Genomic DNA, 22,234 nt, shown 5'->3' with positions numbered 1-22,234 from the left:
CCTTTAAATACTCAATGAATTTACTCCAATTATTCTTGTGTCTGTGGTCCTCATGATCCTTCCTGTCAATTTGGCAAGTTCCGCAAAATCTGTCATATTTCATCTGCCACTCCTTGATGGTGGGTATATCTTGTGTTTTCCATTTTTGGGCCAGTAGAGTTCTTGTGGTACTGTGGCATACATAAACAAATTCTGATCTTTTATTTTAATCTCCCTTCCCATTAGACCGAGCAAGAAAGCCTCCGGTCTTTTGGGAAAGGTGCACTTAAATATCTTTTTAAGCTCATTATAGATTAACTCCCAATTTTTTTTCACCTTGTCACAGGTCCAGCACATATGAAAATAATCACCATCCTTTTGTGTACCATTCAAGCAACAAATCATACATTCTAGATAACATTTCACCTCTATAGTGGTTCAGGGACTGTTATGTACTGAGTTGAATAGGATCCAAACTGCAGCAGTCTGATTGGTCCTAGAACAATAGGATCCAAAAGGCAGCAGTCTGATTGGTCCTAGAACAATAGGATTCAGAATGCAGCAGTCTGATTGGTCCTAGAACAATGCAGCAGTATGATTGGTTGGCAGGAACTACCCAATCATGCTCCAGATAGAAGTGAATCCACAACCTGATTGGCTTACAGTAGAATTCCGGAATTAGCCAATCATGTGCAGCCCATTGTGTAAATAATGTATATAAAGCAGATACTTTGAGGGGACATTCATTCATTCCTCCTCACCACTATGAGCTGAATAAAGAGCATGAAATCACTTCGCGACTCTGAGTATATTTCAGGGACACTTTCAACACTTGCATGCCCTTCCCCGAAAACTGTATCTATCCTTGCATTTAAAGATCGGTTGAAGGTGTTTTCATTTAGCAAGGCCTTTACGACTTGATAGGAATGCAGGAAGCTGCCTTTTACTGAGGCCTTGCCCACCCTTCCACTTGTCCCCTGAGAAAACCAGCTGTTGACTGCTGAATTGGAGCAAACACCAATTGAGTTTTCAGCAGATTGAAACTGAAAACCTGTTAGAAACTCAGGTATATGAGCTAGACACCAAATGGCTCCTGAAACCAGGGTTTTGTTGTTTAGTTGTTTAGTCGTGTCCGACTCTTCGTGACCCCATGGACCAGAGCACGCCAGGCACTCCTGTCTTCCACTGCCTTCCGCAGTTTGGTCAAACTCATGCTGGTAGCTTCGAGAACACTGTCCAACCATCTCGTCCTCTGTTGTCCCCTTCTCCTTGTGCCCTCCATCTTTCCCAACATCAGGGTGTTTTCCAGGGAGTCTTCTCTTCTCATGAGGTGGACAAAGTATTGAAGCCTCAGCTTCAGGATCTGTCCTTCCAGTGAGCACTCAGGGCTGATTTCCCTAAGAATGGAGAGGTTTGATCTTCTTGCAGTCCATGGGACTCTCAAGAGTCTCCTCCAGCACCATAATTCAAAAGCATCCATTCTTCAGCAATCAGCCTTCTTTATGGTCCAGCTCTCACTTCCATACATCGCTACTGGGAAAACCATAGCTTTAACTATATGGACCTTTGTTGGCAAGGTGATGTCTCTGCTTTTTAAGATGCTGTCTAGGTTTATCATTGCTTTTCTCCCAAGAATCAGGGGTCTTTTAATATCGTGGCTGCTGTCATCGAAACCAGGGTTACAGTCTCGAAAAAGGAATGACGAGTTGCGATTTTTGGGCCAGGCGGCTCGAGGGTCGTATTTTTCAATTGACTTTTCAGTTCCTGAAATGCATTCTGATTGCACAGATATATAATGGATAGAATTCTACAGGATGTGTTGCCTGGCAAATTTCCAATGCTGAGGGTATTCCAACCCCCAGACAGGGAGATGCCAGGATTGAACCAAGTTTCTTCTGAGTGCAAGACAGGCACCTGCAGTTTTCCAATGCCTAACAATAGCATGTGTTTCTGTGTTTCTAATTATTCTGATATTTTATGGATTTTTTTAAAAAAAAGTTTTTGCACATATTTTATTTACTGGTGGGCTTTGTTGTTTTATCTTTGCCATAGAATACCTCGGTCTCTTTTGGGAGGAGCAGTGCTCGATAAAAGCAATGCACAGATAAACATCTTCCTTTTGTTTGTTCTGGACCGAAAGGTAAAGGTACCCCTGGACATTAGGTCCAGTCGTGGACGACTCTGGAGTTGCACGCTCATCTCGCTTTACTGGCCAAGGGAGCCGGCGTTTGTCTGCAGACAGCTTCCGTGTCATGTGGCCAGCATAAAGCCACTTCTGGCAAACCAGAGCAGTGCACGGAAACGCCATTTACCCTCCCGCTGGAGTGGTACCTATTTATCTACTTGCACTTTGACGTGCTTTCGAACTGCTAGGTTGGCAGGAGCAGGGACCGAGCAACGGGAGCTCACCCCGTCGCGGGGATTCGAACTGCCGACCTTCTGATCGGCAAGCCCAAGGCTCTGTGGTTTAGACCACAGCGCCACCCGTGTCCCCTGTTCTGGACCTATTGCCAATAAATTTCATTAGGTTCCAGTATGACAACTCCATTTCCTTCAGCCTCTTACAAGGAATGGTTGAAGGAGTTGGGGATGTTTTGCCTGGAGAAGAGGAGACTGAGAGGCGATAGGAGAGCCATCTTCAAATATCGGAAGGTTTTTTTTTCTGCATTAGGACCCGAACCAATGGATTCAAATGACATAAAAGGAGATTCAAACTAAACTTTAGGAAGCATTTTCTGAGAGTGAGACCTGTTCGACACGGGAAAGGAGTAGCCTGGAAGGCGGTGGGCTCTCCTTCGTTGACGATTTTTAATCAGAGAGTGGGTGGCCATCCATCGGGGATATCGTAGCTGTGATTCCTGCACGACAGGGGGTTGGACTAGATGACCCTCGGGGTCCCTTCCAACTCTTCAGTTGATAGTGTGTCTCTGCTCAGAACTTCCTACATTGGCAGACTGGCAGGTAAAGATGGTTGAATACGTGGAGTTGGCAAAGCTGACGGGGAAGATCCGGAATTGGCGTGACGAACTGTTTCAAAAGGACTGGAGCAAATTTATACTTTATATGAAAGAAAATTGTAAACAGTTGAAAACGTTTGTAGGTTTGAGTTGAAATGTTTGGTAATGGGAAAACAAGGAGCTGATTTACATAGAAGAAGGTGAATGTTAAAAGATTGATATAAGGTAAAAAAGTGGATATAGAAATGTGAGAAATTGGTAAAGTTGTGTGGAAGTCAGTTAGAGGGAGGGAAGGAGGTTGATGCTTTATTTAAGCAATGTCTTAAGTTATGGACTTTTGATTTTTGATATGGAAATGTAATGAAATATGGAAAGCTTAATAAAAATCATGTTAAAAAAAAGAAGAAAAGATAGTTTGTCTCTGCTCTTTGACACAGAAATGCATCAGTCCCTGCCCTTCACATATCGATAGTGGCACAGCCAAAACAGTTGGGCTCCTTTGTAAAAATGCTTGCAGTTTCTGGTATCTTCGTGTTTGTAAGAATTATATTGCAAACAGAAGATAATAAGGTGCCTTTCCACCCCTTGGCTGACGCCATCATAGGAGCATACTTAATCTGAAGTCTCTGAAGCCAGAGAAGAAGCTGGTGTGTCCGCCCAAGGCGATCCTGCACTTTTTAGAGGCGAGCTTGTGTCAGTCTCCTTCAACGGCGAGGCTCTCATTGGCTGTGGTGGGGAGGAGGGGGAATTAATCGCTTGTCAGCACAACTCTGGCTTGACCTTTGTGGGAGTCTAAAGGCAGAACATTGTGGCGATGGTGAGCTGGACTTATCTCCTACTTTGTACCAAGTCAGATTAACTGGGCAAGTTCGTCAGGAGCCACCGGTAATTGGCTGGCTCTGAACGAGGGATGGAAAGATGCCTCAATTTCTCTCTCAGCTTCTTGTTGTTCTAATCCTCAATTCAGTTCTCCACATTTCTGCAGCAATTTGCTTTTTTTTTTTTCAATTTAAAGAAACATCCTCATGAACATGCCCCCTAGGAACTACCACACAAAATGGCACAATGCAATGGACTCACGCACTGGTGACGAGTTCCTAGATTTCCTACAGTGTAGACTGGCATGCTCAACGCTGTTTCCTTTTTTAATACAGTGTATAAATTTATTTATTTGGTTTTTCAGATTAAAGTTTTACAATCACATAGCCAACATACAAATAAAAACAAGATTTCAAGGAATCCCCTGGACTTCCCTCCTCCCCTTTGTGGGTCCTACTGTTAATCGTTTCCTCGTGCATCTTATATGATCATTCAAATCTTTTACATCTCCATTATGTCCAAAATTCACCATTAAACTACAAGTGTTATTCCAACCCTACTAACAGTTTTAGCTGTTTAAAATGGTTTTTAAGATTAATTATAAAATTTCCCCCCTTCCTTATTAAAATTTTGGTCTTCCCAATGTGGTGGTGGCCCAAAGGGCCACAATAAATGTGATAATGCGTACCCCTGTAAATCCTTCAGTGTGCTTCTGATAGAATATGGTAGCCTGCTACTTTATGGAACTGATGATTTTGCAAATTGCCGCCCCGCAGTGGGGCAGAAATACAGCTAATATGTGAATCACAAAGATACAGCTCAAAGCTAGAACGTAAGTTGCTACATGGTGCAAATGGCTACACGTAACACAGGTTCTCCACATGCACACTAACACAATGTAACAGAACACGGTGGGAATCAGAACTTAATCAGCAGAAATTGCTAGTGCTTCTTGTGCTTCTTGGGAGAAAAGCAATGACAAACCTAGACAGCATCTTAAAAAGCAGAGACATCACCTTGCCAACAAAGGTCTGTATAGTTAAAGCTATGGTTTTCCCAGTAGTGATGTATGGAAGTGAGAGCTGGACCATAAAGAAGGCTGATCGCCGAAGAATGGATGCTTTTGAATTATGGTGCTGCAGGAGACTCTTGAGAGTCCCATGGACTGCAAGAAGATCAAACCTCTCCATTCTGAAGGAAATCAGCCCTGAGTGCTCACTGGAAGGACAGATCCTGAAGCTGAGGCTCCAATACTTTGTCCACCTCATGAGAAGAGAAGACTCCCTGGAAAAGACCCTGATGTTGGGAAAGATGGAGGGCACAAGGAGAAGGGGACGACAGAAGACGAGATGGTTGGACAGTGTTCTCGAAGCTACCAGCATGAGTTTGACCAAACTGCAGGAGGCAGTGGAAGACAGGAGTGCCTGGCGTGCTCTGGTCCAGGGGGTCACAAAGAGTCGGACACAACTAAACAACAACAATGGGGACGTGGGTGGCGCTGTGGGTAAAAGCCTCAGCGCCTAGAGCTTGCCGATCGAAAGGTCGGCGGTTCGAATCCCCGCGGCGGGGTGCGCTCCCGTTGCTCGGTCCCAGCGCCTGCCAACCTAGCAGTTCGAAAGCACCCCTAGGTGCAAGTAGATAAATAGGGACCGCTTACCGGCGGGAAGGTAAACGGCGTTTCCGTGTGCTGCGCTGGCTCGCCAGATGCAGCTTTGTCACGCTGGCCACGTGACCCGGAAGTGTCTCCGGACAGCGCTGGCCCCTGGCCTCTTAAGTGAGATGGGCGCACAACCCCAGAGTCTGTCAAGACTGGCCCGTACGGGCAGGGGTACCTTTACCTTTTAAACAACAACAAATTGCACACGTGTAAAAGATGAAATGAGGTGATGATGTTACAACACTGATTTCTGATTCTTCTGGTCATTTTTGCCATTTCAGCATAATCTTTCAACTTAATCTGCGTTTCTTCTCTGGTCGGGACTTTATCTTCTTTCCATCTCTGGGCCAATAACATCCGCGCAGCCATGGTTGCATACAAAAATAGTCTTTTCTGCTCCCTTGGGATTTCTGCACCTAAGGTTTCTAAAAGAAAGGCTTCGGGTTAACGCTCAATTTCCAGGTTGAAACAGTTCCCGTCTCTCATTGCTCCCCTCCTCTTATCAGTTTCCCAGGCAGTGAAACCAAAAGGAAGCAGCAAAGTTCAAACGATTATATTAAGTAAGGGGAGAATCGCATATTCAAGCGAATGTCAAGAGAGCTACAGAGCAATTGCACTCCCACAGAGCTGCCATCCTCTGACCCCAGAGAGGAATACTGTAGAAAAGCGAACTTTGTACATGGCGGAATTGCAGCAGTTGTGGCGAACATCAGTCCACCATTCCCAGAATCACAAGGTTAAGAGCAAGGGGTGGGTGTAAAATAATCCAGGAGCCACCCTCGTATTTGTTCATTAACATGTGAACCCAACTGCACTTCTTCCTCTTCCCTAATCCCTCCCTCCCTGAAGTGCATCAAATCGCAGGGATTTGACTCCCTAGAGGCCTGTTTCTGTGTGCCTTCAGGGAGGGCACCTTGATGACTAAACTGTTCAGGGCAGTAACTCTGAATGTCCAAGGCTGGGGGCCAGCAAGATGAGTTAGTGATGGGTTCAACTCCCTGCTTATTGGATGACTTGAGCAACATGCCCACCACTAGGTGTACTTCAGGGGTGCAATAGTTGATGGACAGCACACCCTTTTTTAAGCAAAAGAGTTGAAATATTAGAAATGTAGTTTTTTGTTGTGTCAGGGTCATTTTCATATTTTCAAACTCTGCATGGTTCTGGTTAAAAGTCCAGTGGTGTAGAGGTCAATTTCAAAGTGCAGGAGCTCAACATGTCTGCCCCCGTAAAAAGGTAAAGGTACCAGTCGTGACCGACTCTGGGGTTGCAGCGCTCATCTCACATTACTGGCTGAGGGAGCCGGCGTTTGTCCACAGACAGCTTCCAGGACATGTGGCCAGCATGACGAAGCCGCTTCTGGCAAACCAGAGCAGTGCACGGAAATGCTGTTTACCTTCCCACCAGAGTGGTACCTATTTATCTACTTGCACTTTGATGTGCTTTTTTTTTTAAGCACAATGGACAATTTATTAAAGCTCCAGATTCTATGTACTTTATCTTACATCAATACAGTCCCAGACTTGCCTGCTTCTCAGCACCCAAAATCTATCAATGTCCAAGAGTATCCAAGACCAAAGAGTTCCCCGCTGGCTACAGAACACAAAGCAATATCTTGGCTCTAAGGATGGCATGTTCAGTGCCTCCTCTGACATCAGTAGCCCATGGGCAAGTCCAGAGTCCAGCCAAGACTATGGGGAAGCTTCCTGTTGCAACCATCTATCAAGCCACAGGAGGCCCAAACAGGTCCACAGTTTCCACCACCAAGCAGAGATGCTCCAGGAAGGAGCTGATGGACACACGCAGAATCCGGGCTTCATCTGCTTTCCATTGAACATGCAAGACATCCTCCGCTTTGACGTGCTTTTGAACTGCTAGGTTGGCAGGAGCTGGGACCGAGCAATGGGCGTTCACCCCGTTGTGGGGATTCAAACCTCTGACCTTCTGATTGGCAAGCCCTAGGCTCTGTGGTTTAGACCACAGTGCCACCCGCATTCCCGTCTGCCCCCTTAGCTATGCCCAAAAGAAGAGTCCACAGTGCCAATCTTATTAGAAATCAACCTGAGTGCAAATCTGAGATCAGATCCACTGAACCTGGTGAAGCTTATTACACAGCTTCTGCTTATTAAACAGAGGGTTGTATGACCATCAGTCAGGGATTCTTTAACCGCATTGCAGGGGGTTTGACTAAAGGTGAAAAGGTAAAGGACTCCTGGATGGTTAAGTCCAGTCAAAGGCGAATATGGGGCTGTGGCACTCATCTCGCTTTCAAGCCGAGGGAGCCGGCGGTTGTCCACAGACAGCTTTCCAGGTCATGTGGCCAGCATGACTAAACTGCTTCTGGCACAATGGGACACCACGACAGAAACCAGAGTGCATGGATATGCCGTTTACCTTCCCGCCGCAGTAGTACCTATTTATCTACTTGCACTGGTGTGCTTTCAAACTGCTAGGTTGGCAGGAGCTGAGACAGAGCGACAGGAGCTCACCCTGTCGTGGGGATTTGAGCTGCTGACCTTCTGATCAGCAAGCCCAAGAGGTCCAGTGGTTTAGACCACAGCACCATCCTCATCCCTAGGGGGTCAGACTAGATGACCCCTGGGTTTCCTTTCCAACCCTACAACTCTGTGATATGATGATTCGTGCATGCAAAGTAGAATACAGAGGGGCAGTGATTTACCCGGCGCACTTGGAGCACAGTTTTCCTTTTGATCTGTAAGTAAATGCACAGCTGCTTAGCAATAAAGGTATCTTGGTCTGCGATGTTGGACTCTCCTTTGCCCGGCCGTTTTGTTCCACCAGAATATCACCTTGCAAGGGAAGAATGCAGCATTCTTAAGCACGCCAGGGGATGTTATTTCATGCTGAAACTAGCACCTATCGGAGTAACCCAATGCAGGCTTCTTCATTCCCCAGGTGGCTAAGCAGCCTGCTTAACGAAGCAAGCAAGGGATTTGTTCTCAAAGATCCTGACCTCAGCACCCTTTCTCGCCGAACATGGGGCTAATGTTGCTTCTCTTCCCAGTCCAGGCCCAACACAATTGATTTGAGAGAAAGGGAAAGAGGCAACATGGTCGAAGTGTATAAAAAGATGTGTGGTGTGGAGAAAGGGGACAGAGAGACGTTTTTCTCCCTATCTACAGTTTGGATTTGATATCCCGCTTTATCACTACTGATAAGGGACGCGGGTGGCGCTGTGGGTAAAACCTCAGCGCCTAGGACTTGCCGATCGCAAGGTCAGCGGTTCGAATCCCCGCGGCGGGGTGCGCTCCCGTCGTTCGGTCCCAGCGCCTGCCAACCTAGCAGTTTGAAAGCACCTCCGGGTGCAAGTAGATAAATAGGGACCGCTTACCAGCGGGAAGGTAAACGGCGTTCCGTGTGCTGCGCTGGCTCGCCAGATGCAGCTTGTCACGCTGGCCACGTGACCCGGAAGTGTCTCCGGACAGCGCTGGCTCCCAGCCTATAGAGTGAGATGAGCGCACAACCCTAGAGTCTGGCAAGACTGGCCCGAACGGGCAGGGGTACCTTTACCTTTACCTTATCACTACTGAAGGAGTCTCAAAGCGGCTAACATTCTCCTTTCCCTTCCTCCCCCACAACAAACACTCTGTGAGGTGAGTGGGGCTGAGAGACTTCAAAGAAGTGTGACTGGCCCAAGGTCACCCAGCAGCTGCATGTGGAGGAGCGGGGAAGCGAACCCGGTTCCCCAGATTACGAGTCCACCTCTTTTAACCACTACACCACACTGGCTCTCTATCTAGAGTTGGAAGGTGAGTCCAGCCCCCTGCAACACAGGAATCACAGCTAAAGAATCCCTCTTTCATGACATGAGAGCTCACGGCCATCTAATGAAGCCAAATGTTGGGAGATTGAGGAGGAGAAAAGAAAGGACTTATGCACGCAGCACAGAGTTAAACTGCGGAACTCCCTCCCACAAGGAGGCAGTGAGTGCCACTAACCTGAAAGGCTTAAAAAAAGGATTGGACAAATTCATGGGGAAGGCTTTCAATCGCCACTAGCCACTATGGCTCTGCTTTGCTCTGCCTCCACAGTTTGAGCTAGTAATTCTTCTGAATACCAGTTGCCAAAAGCTACAGGAGGGGCAGTGGCGCTGTGGGTTAAACCACAGAGCCTAGGACTTGCCGATCAGAAGGTCGGCGGTTCGAATCCCCGCGATGGGGTGAGCTCCTGTTATTCGGTCCCTGCTCCTACCAACCTAGCAGTTCGAAAGCACATCAAGTGCAAGTAGATAAATAGGTACCACTCCAGCGGGAAGGTAAACGGCGTTTCCGTGCGCTGCTTTGGTTCGCCAGAAGCGGCTTAGTCATGCTGGCCACATGACCTGGAAGCTGTACGCTGGCTCCCTCGGCCAGTAAAGCGAGATGAGCATCACAACCCCAGTCGGCCACGACTGGACCTAATGGTCAGTGGTCCCTTTACACACACACACACACACACACACACGCCCAGGTATTTTTGTTGTCATTGGTTCTTTTTTTTTAGAATTTAAGTTTTTGTTCTGTTTTTGATCCCTTTTCTGTTTTCATTTTGTTGTCTTGTATTCTTTTGTTTTCAACTTGCATTCCGGTGCTGTGTGAATTTTATTCCCACTGAATCTTAGTCGCACTAGGATCTGCTGAGAAAGGGCGGTTTCAAAACTGACATATAAGCTAGGGGACAAGGATAACTGTGACTTTAATGATGAATGGGAACCCTTTACAAAGTATTTGAAGACACAACAAAGCGAACTGGACTCCTTGGCTGGTTTTGAATAAACATTCACAAACATTTTTAGTGATAATAATCAGCTAAATAGTTTGAGGATCTATACAACTTTGTAATATGCAGAAAACAGCAGTCTCAGAGAAACCAAAGACTGGAACTGAGAGAAGTCGGGGGGTGGGGGTGGGTGGGCTTTGTGTGGGAGGGTGGGAGGAGGGAGGAAAAATGGGGTGGGACAAGGATGATGTTTCTGGATAATCTGTTTTGTTTTAATTTTGAACATTTTAAAGAAATATTTCAAATCAAAGATGGTGGATTGACAGAAGACAGTTAAATAGTGCCTCCTATTATAACCATCCATTCTGTGCAGTAGAGACATCATGCTGATATCGACAAGGTCATGATGCTGGCATGAAACCAGTGGAGGTGCCCATTGCCTTCTGTGCTCAGCTTGTGTGCTCCCAGAAACATCTGCCAGGAGCTTGTTGGTTCTGTTCCCTGTGAATTTTGCTTTGATGCAGCAAGTCTCTTTGATTCTTGAAATCTAGGCAGCTTGCCAGACCAGGCCAAGAGTCTCTTACTATGCTGTCTAACGATCTCCAGCCTTTGGGAAGTGCTCTCAAAAGCAAGGCAGGAGGGGGTGGTCCTCTTCTCCTGGTCTCCAGGATCTGGTTTGTTGACATCAAAGATTTGAGAGGGCACTTGGCTGGTCTGGTCCATCTCCTTGGTTGATCCCTGATGGACCGCTCTCCAGCCTGTAGCCAAGAAGAGCCCACCAGCTCCTAAGACAGCCTGCCCCATCCTTGGACAGTTGCGTGGCGAGTTCCCGCCCCTCCCCCAGTGGAAATAAAGACACATGACACAATTATTTAGGTTAATGGGCTAAAACTGGCCACAACTTTATTGGTTACAGGAATGAGCGGTATTGGCTTAGACATTGGTCCTAACCGACTATCCGGCTTCAGCCATAGCTGTCAACCGTCCCTTATTTGGTGGGAAAGTCCCTTATCCCAGCACCGTGTCCCGCTGCTGTCCCTTATTGATGATGTCCCTTAAATTTCCCGGGTTTCAAAGGAAGCAGCTCCTCTCCGTCCCTCCCAGCCAGTCTAAGAACGACTGGGGGGTGGAGCTTGCATGCCTTGTGCCGATCAAATCGGCTGCGTTGCCTGGGGACTCACCTTTGCTCAGCGCTTCCCAGCGGAGAAGTGACGGTGGTTTTCCTTGCTGCATCCCCTTTGCCGGGTTACTGCGCTGTGGGAACCACTGCTTGAGGCTTTGTTTGGCTGCTGGCTGGGCTTACTGCCTTTGGCTCGGAGGGGCTCAGAAGTCGAACATACCTGTGTTCTGAAAATCCCTTATTTTGGCGGCGGCTGCCTTATTTTCGAGGCTGCTGCTCCCTTATTTTCAATTCTGTAAGCTGACAGCTATGGCTTCAGCCTGTTTGCTTGAAGTCCGGGAAGGGTTAACCACCAGTAGGGGGAGACCTGCTGATTCACATCAACTAGGCACTCCCCCGGGGTCACCAATCAGGGGCGTGCCTTAGGCCCTCACCTCCATAGGCTTTGGACAGGGCCACGCCCCCCGGAATCCTTTACTGGACTACCCTTCAATATTTGGGGGAGGTGATGGGTCTTTCTCCCCCCCACATCAACATAACAATAGCCCTACCAATGCCTAACCACCAATGCCGAGGAAGTTGTGACAATTTGCTATGAGGTAGGCAAAAAACCAAGTGGCTGGTGCCAATTTGCCAAGTGGGAAAAATTCCTACCAGGCCCCTTAACGGCGACCAACCGGGGTCCATAGCAAGGTCATAAGGAAAACCTAAAGGGTGGGAGGGTGGGAAACCCGATGCGCTGCGGCGGCAAAGGAGGGAGATCCCCGGCTGCGCCAGTGTGATATAGCGCAAGCCACGCCCCCCTGGCCAGCCAATTGGCCAGGGGATGACGTGGCCGGGGATTCCCTCAATCGCGTGGAGGCTGAGAGCCAGTCCCCGCGCATGTGGAGAGGGCGTGAAGCCCGCAACTCCACCTCCTCTTGAGTTCGGAAGTGGTTTTCTTGGGAAGTTTCTCCTAATGCTTCATCAAATTCTGCTTTCCTGAAATTCCCACCCACTGCCTTCCTTTCCTGCAGGCTGGAGCAACAAGGAACAAGCCTCCCCCGTCTCTCATGTGACGAAGGACGTTGATATAGATGAAGGCAGCTCAGTCGCAACATTGGGAGAACTATGAAATGGGGGGGGTGTTTGCAAGTCTGAGAGGGGTGGGATCAGGTCCTTTTGTAAGGGAATGCGCAAGGATTGAATCCCTCTGGTAGCCATATAGTGACTTGCTTAAGATCACCTGGTGAACTTAGTGACTTTGAAACTTGCCCTGCTTCCCAAAGCTTTTCTGTTTGCTCAAAAGGCCTTGGAGGTGAAGGTTCCTGTTCAGGAAAATGCAACATAACTCCAGTTTCATGAGAGATGGAATCCTGTGCTTAATCTACTCCATGCAAAAATTCTGACTCGTTCTGTGCAGCTTTCGATTAAGGTCAGGAGACCTTTATCAGCCCAAGGGCCACATTCCCTCATGATGAACTTTCTGGGGGCCGTGTGCTTGTTTAAAATGTAGGCAGAGCAAAGGATGTGACCCTTATGTTTGTACGGTAGGCTGCACTTCGTACTCGGCCCAGTATACCTAAAGGAGCGTCTCCACCCCCATCGTTCTGCCCGGACACTGAGCTCCAGCTCTGAGGGCCTTCTGGTGGTTCCCTCACTGCAAGAAGTGAAGCTACAGGGAACCAGGCAGAGGGCCTTCTCGGTGGTGGCACCCGCCCTGTGGAACGCCCTCCCATCAGATGTCAAGGAAATAAACAACTACCTGACTTTTAGAAGACATCTGAAGGCAGCCCTGTTTAGGGAAGTTTTTAATGTCTGATGTTTTATTGCATTTTTAATATTCTGTTGGGAGCTGCCCAGAGTGGCTGGGGAGACCCAACCAGATGGGTGGGGTATAAATAATAATAATAATAAGTATGTAAATGAGAGTCATCATAGTGATCCATAGTTAAAAGTCGGCAAATGTGTCCTCTTTTTTGTTCATCAAAATATGGCAACCCATTCTTTCCTCGGCTAAGAGGCCCCACTGGAGAAGGGCAGCTGCACAACAGAGAGGTTGCAGAGAAGCAAACTACCCATCTGAATATCTGTAATTTACTCTCCAGACAAACAGCTTGAATGGCACGTTGCCGGTCCACAGAACAAAAGCTGGCGCTTGGCTGAGGCCGGGCTGTAGCATTTAAAACAAAGGGAATTATGCAACCAGGCAAAACAAGAGACAAGCTTTGCTTCAACACGCTTCCTTCTGCTTCTCCTCCTGCCAGGGGAGAGAGCTTGGGTGGGATTCTGAGTCTGAGATTCTGGAGGGAGAAAATCCATCTAGCATCCTTCCCCACTGTGGGCAATCGGAGGCCTTGGGGAACTCCCTGTCTCCATCCCTCTCTCTCACACACGCCTGTTTGTGATCCCCAGGGAAGGGACCCTGCCTGGCACAGAGGCATACCTTTGCGTCCTTGGCAAGGAGCTACATTGGTGCCACACACACCCCGTCTCTCCCAGAGCAGCAGAGGAGCTGCCTGGGGAGCGCATGGGTGGGCAGGCTCCTAGCCACTCCGAGACAGAGTGGAGAAGTGTGATTTTCACTCCCCGTTCCACGCCTAACCAACCCCTAGGTATTGCCCTTGAGATTGTTTCCTTCCTCCAGGAGAGCCAATGATCTGAGAGTCTGCCATGGATCTGGTGGGCGGTCAGATGTAGAGGCAGTGGCGTCGCAACGGGGGGCGGGGGGCGGTTCGCCCTGGGTGCCATGTCTGGGGGGGGGGGGTGACAAGAAGGCACCCCGCGGTGGCTCATGGTGGCGTGAGCAGCCATCGCACCACTGCAGCCACATGTGGAGTATCCTTCATTCGCGGCTGCAGCCACAAGCAGAGGATCCCTGCGCTGGCAGCAAACCGCTATGTACAGCACATGTGCGGCGACTCCACCGTCAGACGCTGGGCAGGAGGGCAGGGGGTTGAGGTGGAGCGCCGCCCGCAGCAGAAGAGCCCGCCGCGGCGTTCCAACCAGCGGACGGGCTCTTCCCCGGACTCAACTCTCGCACCCTGGACTCTCGGCCTGGCACCCCTGAGAGCCCGGCACCCGGGTGTCCCGCACCCCTAGCGCCTATGGGTAAGACGGCCCTGGCAGGGATCACAGCTAAGGAGTGAGAGCCAGCCACTTTCGGAGGAAGTTCACTCTCTGGTTGCACAGCAGCACTGGCGGAGGAATGGGAGTGCGGAGGGAGTGGACCGTCCCTGGCACCACTATTCCGGTAGGGTGCCATGACGGCGGCCCCCCACACTCACTGTGCACCCCTTGTGTGCCGGGTGCCATGCCCCCACAGGTGGTGCGCCCCCAGAATGTGCATCACGCCGCCAGGATGTGCGCCACGTCCCTGGGATGCGCGCCACGCCCCCGAGGTTTGCGTCTCCCCTGGGGGCGCCAGCCACGTCCCCGCCTGCTCTCCACCCCCGGTAGCAGAGCATGCAGCTTTGCCACTACACAGCAGCAGAGAAAATTGCAAAGTCCACATCCATGCAACTCCATGCACCTCTGCCTGGCTCCCCCGCAAAGCCAAATACAGTGGTACCTCGGGTTACAGACGCTTCAGGTTACATACGCTTCAGGTTACAGACTCCGCTAACCCAGAAATAAGTACCTAAGGTTAAGAACTTTGCTTCAGGATGAGAACAGAAATCGGGCTCCGGTGGCACGGCAGCAGCAGGAGGCCCCCATTAGCTAAAGTGGTGCTTCCGGTTAAGAACAGTTTCAGGTTAAGAACGGATCTCCGGAATGAATTAAGTACTTAACCTGAGGTACCACTGTAAAGCACTGCACCATAGCAATTGTTGTTCTACAATTCCATTCACCATATAGATGGGTTTATGAAGCATTTCTGTATCCTTCATCTGTGCTGAAAAAGAATTCCACGAAACACTGGGTATATCTTTATAGCTTTATGGCTTTTTTTTCACCAGATAAGAATCTGACCCATTGCTTCTCTGAGAGACTTGCATAGCCCACAAAGACTTTCAGAGACCTATAAGACTTACGTTTATTTGGTCCTATGTTTTCAAGAGAATCCATCAAGAGTGCATATTTTGTGACTTTCAGAGATTTAGAAGATTTCTGTTTATTTGGTTCTGCAGAGAGTGCATATTTCATATATTTAATATTGTTCAATGTTCTGTATGGATCATATAAAGAGTTTATATTGACATCGCATTGTTGTACTTGGTCATTGTGTTGCCTTTGGATATTACTGATATTTGTTTGCAACACAGGGGTTTAATTGTTTGGTTACTCAGAGAAACCCCTGGCAGAGTTTGCCAGTCCTCCTCTCCTTTCTTGTGTAGGTTGAAGTGGAAGATTCTAGAAGGCCAGTTAACTACCCCCCTCCCTCTTGGAACAATGAAAGGGCCCTGAAGTTGGTCGCAATAAACTTCCCGCTTCAGAGAGCAAGATGTGTTTGAATAATTACAAGAGGAAGCAGAATTAAAACATTTATTTATACTCCATGCCGTCTACACCAGCGATATTTTAAACTTAATCATCTCAAGACAGATGGTGGAACATTTGGGCCTATTAAATTAATGGCATTCAATGTTCTCCATTTATTTTCTTCTCGGTTATTTTTGGACATTTGTCATATATTTTTCTTTTCTTTCTTGTGGTGGGAAAGAAAGGAATACAGGTAAGCAATGGCTATGCCCAGAGCGGGGGTCCACCACTACAAATGTCAGAGTCTCTTCCATGGAACACAGGGGAAAATGTTACTAATTGTGCATTTATTTAGGGCTTTTCACAACATTGGAAGTAAGGTAGGTCTGTCTAATCAATACTAAGAGATTGCCAAGGGTGATGGAAAGTCAGAGTCCAGCAACACCTGGGCAGCCACAGTTTCTTCTGCACAATGTCTTTACTATCTGCATGAAAAGATGATGATGATGATGATGATATTTTTTATTTATACCTCGCCCATCTGGCTGGGCTTCCCCAGCCACTCTGCGCAGCTTCCAACAAAATATTAAAATACAGTAATAATAATAATAATAATAATAATAATAATAATAATAATAATAATAATTTATTATTTGTACCCCGCCCATCTGGCTGGGTTTCCCCAGCCACTCTGAGCGGCTTCCAACAAAGATGAAAGATACACTAAAATGTCACATATTAAAAACTTCCCTGAACAGGGCTGCCTTCAGATGTCTTCTGAATGTCAGGTAGATGTTTATTGCTTTGACATCTCATGGGAGGGCGTTCCACAGGGCGGGCGCCACTATGCCTGGTTCCCTGTAACCTGGCCTCTCGCAGTGAGGGAACTGCCAGAAGGCCCTCGGAGCTGGACCTCAGTGTCCGGGCAGAATGATGGGGGTGGAGACGCTCCTTCAGGTATACTGGGCTGAGGCCGTTTAGGGCTTTAAAGGTCAGCACCAACACTTTGAATTGTGCTCGGAAACGTACTGGCAGCCAATGTAGGTCTTTCAAGACCGGTGTTATATGGTCTCAGCGGCCGCTCCCATTCACCAGTCTAGCTGCCGCATTCTGGATTAGTTGTAGTTTCCGGGTCACCTTCAAAGGTAGCCCCACGTAGAGCGCATTGCAGTAGTCCAAGCAGGAGATAACTAGAGCATGTACCACTCTGGCGAGACAGTCTGCAGGCAGATAGGGTCTCAGCCTACGTACCAGATGGAGCTGGTAAACAGCTGCCCTGGATACAGATTTGACCTGTGCCTCCATGGACAGCTGTGAGTCCAAAATGACTCCCAGGCTGCGCACCTGGTCCTTCAGGGGCACAGTTACCCCATTCAGGACCAGGGAATCCTCCACACCTGCCCGCCTCCTGTCCCCCAAAAACAGTACTTCTGTCTTGTCAGGATTCAACCTCAATCTGTTAGCCGCCATCCATCCTCCAACCGCTTCCAGACACTCACACAGGACCTTCACCGCCTTCACTGGTTCTGATTTAAAAGAGAGGTAGAGCTGGGTATCATCCGCATACTGATGAACACCCAGCCCAAACCTCCTCATGATCTCTCCCAGTGGCTGCATGTAAATGTTGAAAAGCATGGGGGAGAGGACAGAACCCTGAGGCACCCCACAAGTGAGAGCCCAGGGGTCTGAACACTCATCCCCCCCCCACCACCTTCTGAACACGGCCCAGGAGGAAGGAGCGGAACCACTGTATGACAGTGCCCCCAGCTCCCAGCCCCTCAAGACGGTCCAGAAGGATGTTATGGTCGATGGTATCAAACGCATCAAACATTAAAAGCTTCCCTAAACAGGGCTGCCTTCAGATGTCTTCTAAAAGATATAAATTCAACAGGTGCTGCTATTCCCTGCAGGGTGATGCAGAGATAGGGAAAGCTGCATCTGTGGAATTTCTGCCTGAAAAGTTGTTTGAGGACAGGGAACGGTAGATTTCAAGGATGGAAAAAGAGCCTCCTGTTGATTTCTTGAGTCCTTGAGACAGTTGCTGTGTTTCATGTGGAAAGAAAAAGCTGTCTGTTGTCTGGGTGTGTTTTTCCCCCTTTCCCAGATGAGCTGCGGAATCCATATTGGCCTTTTAAATTCTGGCAGTGGTGAACTTTAATTTTCAGTTTGGGTGTTTGCAGGGAAATTGGAGGGAGGCCCAACACAAGCAGACCCCTTCACAGTCTTTGTGGTATCAAAATGCTTCCCCACCCCCTCCCTCCATCCTGTGTGTCTGTATTTAAGAGAGAAATGAGTCACAGTTGGTTAAACAGCTCTTTGAGGTGTTAAAACTAAAACTTCTTTTCACATACACACCAAAGAGTTGCATTTTCCACTCAGTAAACATTTCTGGGGTGAAGCAGCCCAGAACAGAGTAAACTTTACTTCCACCTCTGCGATTCATTTTGTCGTGGAGCAAAATACCCAGTACCTTTACGACAAGACATTTCCATGTTCTCCATTGGCTTCAAAAACTCTGAGAGGAGGACATTCCCTTGGGGGTTCACAAAAGAGACACACACAGAGGAACTGGAAACAGTTTATCCTGTGTACAATAGGCTCTGCTTTTGTACGAAAGCACGTTCTCCCAACCAAAGGGAGCTTTTCTTCTCTCTGCACTTCCCTAAATTCATCCCAAACCAACTGGGCAAAACTGTACTCCATATGCAGACTTTTCATTCATTCATTCCAGAATATATAAAGGTAAAAGGTAAAGGACCCCTGGACCACTGGTGGAGGAAGGGGGGTGCGGTGGGGGTGGTCCGTCTGGGTGTCATCCCTGAGGGGGGTTTGACATTGCCGGGCCCCCCTGGGATGCTTGTGGCGGGTGGTGCCCCCCGGGCCACTCGCCGTGGGTGCCACCGTGGGCGGCTAGTCCACCTCTGCCCTGGACGGTCAAAGGCGACTACAGGGTTGCAGCGCTCATCTCGCTTTCAGGCTGAGGGAGCCGGTGTTCGTCCACAGACAGCTTTCCGGGTCATGTGGCCAGCAGGACTAAACTGCTTCTGGCACAATGGAATACCGTGACAGAAACCAGAGTGCAAGGAAACGCAGTTTACCTTCCTGCCACAGCAGTACCTGCTACTACACATTCAAAAGACTACCTGAGCCGTGAATGGGGGTATCAAGAGCACCCCAGACTGAGAGTTCAGGGCTCAGTCCTGAGACCTAGGGGTGGTAAACTGGGAGGGGAGGGAGGGCAAATGCCCCCCAGTAATGGGGATTGCTGTATTTTTTGCTCTATAAGACGCACCAGACCACAAGACGCAGCTAGTTTTTGGAGGAGGAAAAAAAAATATTCTGAATCTCAGAAGCCAGAACAGCAAGAGGGATCGCTGCGCAGTGAAAGCAGCCATCCCTCTTGCTGTTCTGGCTTCTGTGATAGCTGCGCAGCCTGCATTCGCTCCATAAGACGCACACACATTTCCCCTTACTTTTTAGGAGGGAAAAAGTGAGTCTTATAGAGCCAAAAATACGGTATATTATGGGGGTTTAATGATGAGGGGGAAGACCATGTGTGCCACCTGGAGTTCCTCAGAGAGGAAGGTGGGATTTAAACATAGTAAATCAAGAAAACAAACAAATAAATCGCATGTTGTCCCAGGAGTCCTTTCTTTCTCCTAGCCCAACTCACTTCTGTTATGAGAACTCTTGTGGGGAAAGTTCAGGCAATAGAGCCTGCGAGCGAAAGCTTCCCCTTTACCTGCACGATCCTTTTGATGCCAACATGACACAGGTATCCTCCCAATTTTATGTGTAGCCTGGCCTTGTGAGGGGAAGAAAAACAGGCACCAGAACCCAGGAGCTCCAGAGATGAATATGGTTGAAGTTCACTGTTTCATATAATAAGCAGCCACTTGCTGGTTTCCAGCCTCCAGCGTATAATTCATCCTCCTGCTCTCTCTTCCTGACACGTTTTCTCCTCTTTGATTTTCAGGTAGAGCATTCTCGTTTGGATGCTGTGGCAGTGAGAGGAGGTTTGTTTCGCAAAGTTCCCAGCCGTTCCATTATTCCTAGGAAGTCCCTGGATATGTCGCCATTCTTCGCCTGAAAGGGGAGTCCCTTCTGCCTCTTCTGTTTGACGTCAAAACAACCCATCCCATCAGCAAAGGGAATCCAGTAGATTTCAAACGGCTTTCGGAACACATCACTCTCCCAAACATGATCCCTCTGTCGATGGAATCTCTGGTCCAGATTCTGAGGGGATGTGAAGGGGAGGCAAAGGTGCCAACAGAAAACGATGCTTTGAGAAAGCACCACCTTATCTCAGAGCAGGACTGATATCTAAAATAAGACAATACACCTTTCCTTTCCAAGTCTAGGCCTGGGGGACCATTAGAATCGTGGGGTGTTTGGGGCACCCAATATGTCGAAATGCCGCATTTGAGCCATCGACAATAGCACACCCTTCCATTTTGGCCTTTGACATCAACCACAATTTATTTCACCTGCTTGGGAATTCCTTCGCAAGCTCAGAGCTGGAGCCTTTCTGCGCGTTGCGGATTTGTACCCAGTCGAGGAACGTAATGAAACCGGTATGGCCAAGCTCCTGCTAAAGTTCCAGCGGTATTTTCGGCGGAAACCCATCCGCTTCTTCACCTTGATTGCCCTCTACCTGACGGCTGGGAGTTTGGTGTTCCTCCATGCTAGCTTCACCGGAGAGGTGAGAGTCACGGAGAATGTGCCCAGGGCCAATGACGGGGCCGGGAATGGGATGGAAGCCCAGTCTTTGGTGACACTACAACTTGGCCGGGAGTTTAAAGAGACACCGGAATCTTTGACTGTGGCCCGGAGGTATGGGTCTTGGTTTAAGAGCCCTTCCAAAGATACAGCGGCGAGGAGCAAGATAGGGGACTACGGTGGGACTTGGAGTAGAGCCCTCAAGGGCAGGAACGTGCGAGAGAAGGAAGAAGACAGAGGTAACATCTCCTTTGAGCGGTTATATGGGAGGCAAATGAAAGCTTTTGGTTTGGAATGGAACATAAAAGTTTTGCAGGGTTTTCTGAAATCCAGCCTCTTTTCCTTCCCCGTTTGTTTGTTTGTTTTGCAAACATCTTCTCTCTACAGCTGACATCCTTATGAGGACTATGTCAAATATTCCCCTGGTTTGAATTTGGGGTCAAAAATAATGATTGTCAAACGTTCAGAATCTGAAATTCAATTCTGTCTCCTGTTTTTGCTTTTGTTCCATTCTGAACTTTTGCTGCTGCTTCCTCCTTCTCCCTGGTTGGGTGATCCCGACCAATCAGGGATCACAGTGCAGCCAGTTCCAGCCAATCAGGGAGCCCAGCAAATAAATATATTGCTTGTTGACTGTGGCCCGGAGGTATATTTGTTGTTTCTTTCTTTATTTTACTTTCATAAGTATGTTTCTTTCTTTATTTTACTTTCCTATTTTATTTCAATATGTTTAAAAATGACCCATGTCGGTCCTTTCTGGCCTAAAAATAGGGGGGGGGGAGTGTGGATAATAAAATAAGAAGAAAAAGAATTAGAATAAAAATTTGAAAAGAAGAAGCAAGCAATAACCTGGTTATGATTTCTGCTTGTTGTAGTTGACTGGGGGAGTGGCTGTTTACAAAACTGAATTAGGCTGGATTTCATTTGAGCTTTCACGGGACATAGAAACCTCTTCCAGAAATATAGCAGAATATGGTGCAAGTTTAATGCTTATTTCCATATAATTTGCTTCCAGAAAAAAAGGTTTATAAGCAATATGGAAATGAGTGCTGAACTTGCTCTGTGCTCCCTATATTTCTGGAAGTGGCTTTTCCATCGTATGAAAGCTCAGATATAATGCTGAAATCAACAGTTATGGAAATGTCGTGAAAATGGAATAAGCGGTCATGCAAATGCAGCCTTAGTGAATTGGATGATTTTCTGATACTATGACAAGAAATCATAGTAAGCTCCCCTCTACAAAGTCAGGACATTGGTCTTTCTAGCCCAGAACGGTCAGCTCACTGATGGAATTCTCTTCCCTTGGTGTGGATTTTAAAGCAGGTTTCAGTAAGCCACACGCTTTCAAATTGCATCTTCTTCAATAAAACTGCCCCTCCCCCATAGCTGTCAACTTACAGATTTGAAAATAAGGGACCAGTGGCCTCGAAAATAAAATAAGGGATCAGCAGCCAAAATATGGGATTTTGCGGACACAAATATGTTCAACCTCCGAGTCAAAGGCAGAAAGCCCAGCCAGCAGCCAAACAAAGCCTCAAGCGGTGGTTCCCACAGCGCAGCAACCCGGCAAAGGGGATGCAGCAAGGAAAACCACCGTCACTTCTCTGCTGGGAAGTGCTGAGCAAAGGCGAGTCCCCAGGCAACGCGGCCGATTTGATCGGCACAAGGCATGCAAGCTCCACCCCCAAGTTGTTCTTAGACTCCTTATTGGGTGAGCAACGCAGCCAAGCAACACAGTTGGAGCCTCCCTCCTCCCTGGCCGGCAGGGAGGGAGGGAGAGGAGTTGCTTCCTTTGAAACCCAGGAAATTTAAGGGACATCATCAATAAGGGACAGCAGCGGGACACAGTGCTGGGATAAGGGA

The 22,234-nt window shown here is 48.2% G+C and overlaps 1 protein-coding gene across 2 annotated transcripts in view; it reads left to right on the top strand.

The window, feature by feature from the left end:
* Positions 1–22,234, top strand: part of WSCD2 (WSC domain containing 2) — a 79,751-nt gene that overhangs the window by 5,759 nt on the left and 51,758 nt on the right. Inside the window, exon 2 of one of the 2 annotated variants that reach the window (XM_053401224.1) lies at positions 19,629–20,610. The exons of the other annotated variant lie outside the window; for it this stretch is intronic. Within the exon in view, the coding sequence (XP_053257199.1) occupies positions 20,229–20,610 (382 nt within the window). The 5' untranslated portion in view covers positions 19,629–20,228. The remainder of the gene's footprint in view (positions 1–19,628; positions 20,611–22,234) is intronic. 2 annotated transcript variants of the gene reach the window in all.

The sequence above is a fragment of the Podarcis raffonei genome, chromosome 8, assembly GCF_027172205.1.
Source record: "Podarcis raffonei isolate rPodRaf1 chromosome 8, rPodRaf1.pri, whole genome shotgun sequence".
Lineage (NCBI taxonomy): Eukaryota > Metazoa > Chordata > Lepidosauria > Squamata > Lacertidae > Podarcis > Podarcis raffonei.
This window is presented reverse-complemented; position numbering and strand designations above follow the sequence as displayed.